Source organism: Mytilus trossulus, chromosome 12 (assembly GCF_036588685.1).
Source record: "Mytilus trossulus isolate FHL-02 chromosome 12, PNRI_Mtr1.1.1.hap1, whole genome shotgun sequence".
Taxonomy (NCBI): domain Eukaryota; kingdom Metazoa; phylum Mollusca; class Bivalvia; order Mytilida; family Mytilidae; genus Mytilus; species Mytilus trossulus.
In genome coordinates this window covers 44,296,108-44,298,859 of record NC_086384.1, presented here as the reverse complement: position 1 = coordinate 44,298,859, position 2,752 = coordinate 44,296,108, and the positions used below count along the sequence as shown (strand labels likewise).

Below are 2,752 nucleotides of genomic sequence, written 5' to 3'. Positions count from 1 at the left end.
AAAATATAAGATTTATGAGCCTTAGAAGCAAGACGACAAGCGAGTACACATTTGATTTATATTTTCACTCTGAGTCTTTTTTGCATCTGTTATATATGTAAACAAAAGATCTGGCATGATTTCCAATAAGAATCAGTGTCTCACCAGAGACCAAATCATATAAACCAAAGCAATTATGATAGGTCACTTTATGATCACCAACAATGAGCGAAAAACCCATATACTCTACAAAAGACCCGTTATGACCAAATGCATTTCAATAAAATAAGTCAAACGAGAAAATATTCCAAACTATATTGTTTTATTTTTAGAATACTACTGGTCCATGCATAAGCAATAGCTTTATCATTTACCAATATGAGTTAATGAACAATTTCTTATTAAATAAATCATTTCTTAGGAAATTAGTCCCATAAAATTGTTTTCGGATGGACGCACAAAATACATACTGTTACATTTGTAAATAGCTATTCACTTATTTACTAACTTACTTACTTCTTCAAAATAAAAAAATAAACATTGCACGTTACTTTTTCATTCGAATAATGAGAGATAAAAATACAATACTAAAATTTCAAACAATTTCGCACACGACAACTTTTCCCGTTTGATAGCAAGTGACAAAGAACTGATTGCTATTTTTCTTGAAACGTATAACCCACGGTTGTTTTATTCCAATACTTTCAGCTGGAATAATTCTTATCAGCTTACCATCTTTTGTTATTTGATGTATGTTTCCTGAATTGTATGCACAAATATAAAAATTCTCGTCGTAGTCTACATATATACCTCTTGCATGTGAAAGTTTCTCATTTGTGTAAGAAAACACTTTTGTATTATTTACAGTTCTAGACACCGTATTTGATCCATCACCACAAATGTAATCACTCCTGTTTTTAGCATATAGAAGAAAGCTGTCCCCGATTGTTGACGCTTGTTCAGTTTTGACGCCAGTGGTTGCATTAATCCATGTCAAAGTTGTGCTACTTGCAAGAATAAATTCCCCGTTAACATGACAGATTCCATGAACTGGATATGTGTGAGCAACTGTTTGACACAGTGTCATATTCTGGGTGTTGATAATAAAAATTGATTTCGAATTGCTTGAAACAGCAGCTCTTGTGCCATTTATTAGATCTATATCACATGGTTGGCCTGATAGCTTAAGTTCGGCAAGAACGTCTCCATTGGAACTATATTTCAATACTTGATATGACTGACTTTTTGTAAAGATAAATTCATCTTTCATAAAAAGACCACTAACATATACAGACCGTCCTTTTAGGTCAATACTTTTTACTACATTAATGTTTCCAGTGTGAAAGCTTATTGATTTATCCAAAGACAGTTTCGGACAACTTGTGTCGGTTTCAACTAGTTTGACCTCGCCTATAATGGTGACTCGTTTTGCAAAATTTTCTGCTATATCATTAGCTTCTAAATGCATGGAAATATTCTTAATTTCGCTTATACCTTCGTTAAATGCGATTTTTTGCTTATTTTGGTTAATTCTATTCATTTCCAGTAAATATTGCAGTTCGGACCCATGATGTAAACAAGTATCATATATAGAAATCCAGTTATCAATGCAACCGTACTCTTCAGACTTTCAAGATTTGTTGATTCTTGGGAAAGTTTCAGAACTGCTTTTTTCTTCGATTTGATTATTTCGTCCTTGACTTGTTCTTCAATTTTGTTCAGATGCTCAATAATGTTATCTTTCATGGTACTGACCTTTGTTAGAATAGCTTCCACCTCTTTTTCAAAATCGGTCAAATGTTTTTTTCTGTCCCGTATCAAATTGGACATTTGTTTACTCGTATCATTAAGTTCTGTAGACAATTCCATTGCTTTCTGAGATTTTTTTATGCCTGAAACTGCCTTCTCGATTGTGATTACGTCATCACATTTCCTGTGCGATAAAGTAGCACATAATGTACATATTGGTTTAGAATGGTCAACACAGTAGGCCTTTATTACCTCCCCTGAATGTTCTTCGCAAAATATCAACGAAGACACGATCACTGTTTCTTCATTGGTTCCAACGTCCTCTAGGGATATAATCGGGTGTTTTGCAGTCATTCTAAATGATTTGTGGTATGTTTCGCAAGAACTGCAAAATGCCTCATCGCATACTGTGCACAAAGACTTCGCTTTTTCAGATTTATTATTCACCTTACATGAATCACACATTTTTTCGCGTTTTCTTATTTCCTGCCTGTACATCATTGAAGCAACAAAATGATTTCCTGGTAATTTTTCAGCCCAGGTCTCTGTGTTACCTGGTGATTCTTCCATCATTACATCCTGTCGACAAATCGGACACTTAAAAGTTGTTCCAGTTTTTCCCATGTCCACGGTAGACAGAATGTAAGTGTTTATGCATGTCTTGCAGAATGTATGGAGACATGGTAAATATTTAGGTGCTGTAAATGTCTCTAAACAAATGGTACAAGTTAATAAATCCTCAAATTTATCAATGTTGTCCTCTGTAGTCGCCATTTTAAAAACGTCGACTTTAAACTTCCGTGTCACCTGATAGGTCGATATTTTTGTTGTCTGAGTTTATATATTAAGATACACTATTTAAACAAGTGTACATATTTAGAGCTGTTGTCATGTATGAACCAGATGTAATACTTGGGTCTTTTATAGCTTACTATACGGTATGGTATAAATTCGTATGGTGACCTATGGTTGCTTAACTTTGCAGAGAACCTGACTTGATTATGGACTTCAATTTTTCAAACAG

The 2,752-nt window shown here is 33.9% G+C and overlaps 1 protein-coding gene across 1 annotated transcript; it reads right to left on the bottom strand.

The window, feature by feature from the left end:
• Positions 1 to 1,515: 1,515 nt before the first annotated feature.
• Positions 1,516 to 2,502, bottom strand: LOC134692485 (E3 ubiquitin-protein ligase TRIM45-like). The gene has a single exon (XM_063552939.1). It carries the CDS (start codon positions 2,500 to 2,502, stop codon positions 1,516 to 1,518), a length of 987 nt encoding a protein of 328 aa, XP_063409009.1.
• Between the last annotated feature and the right edge of the window lie 250 nt (positions 2,503 to 2,752).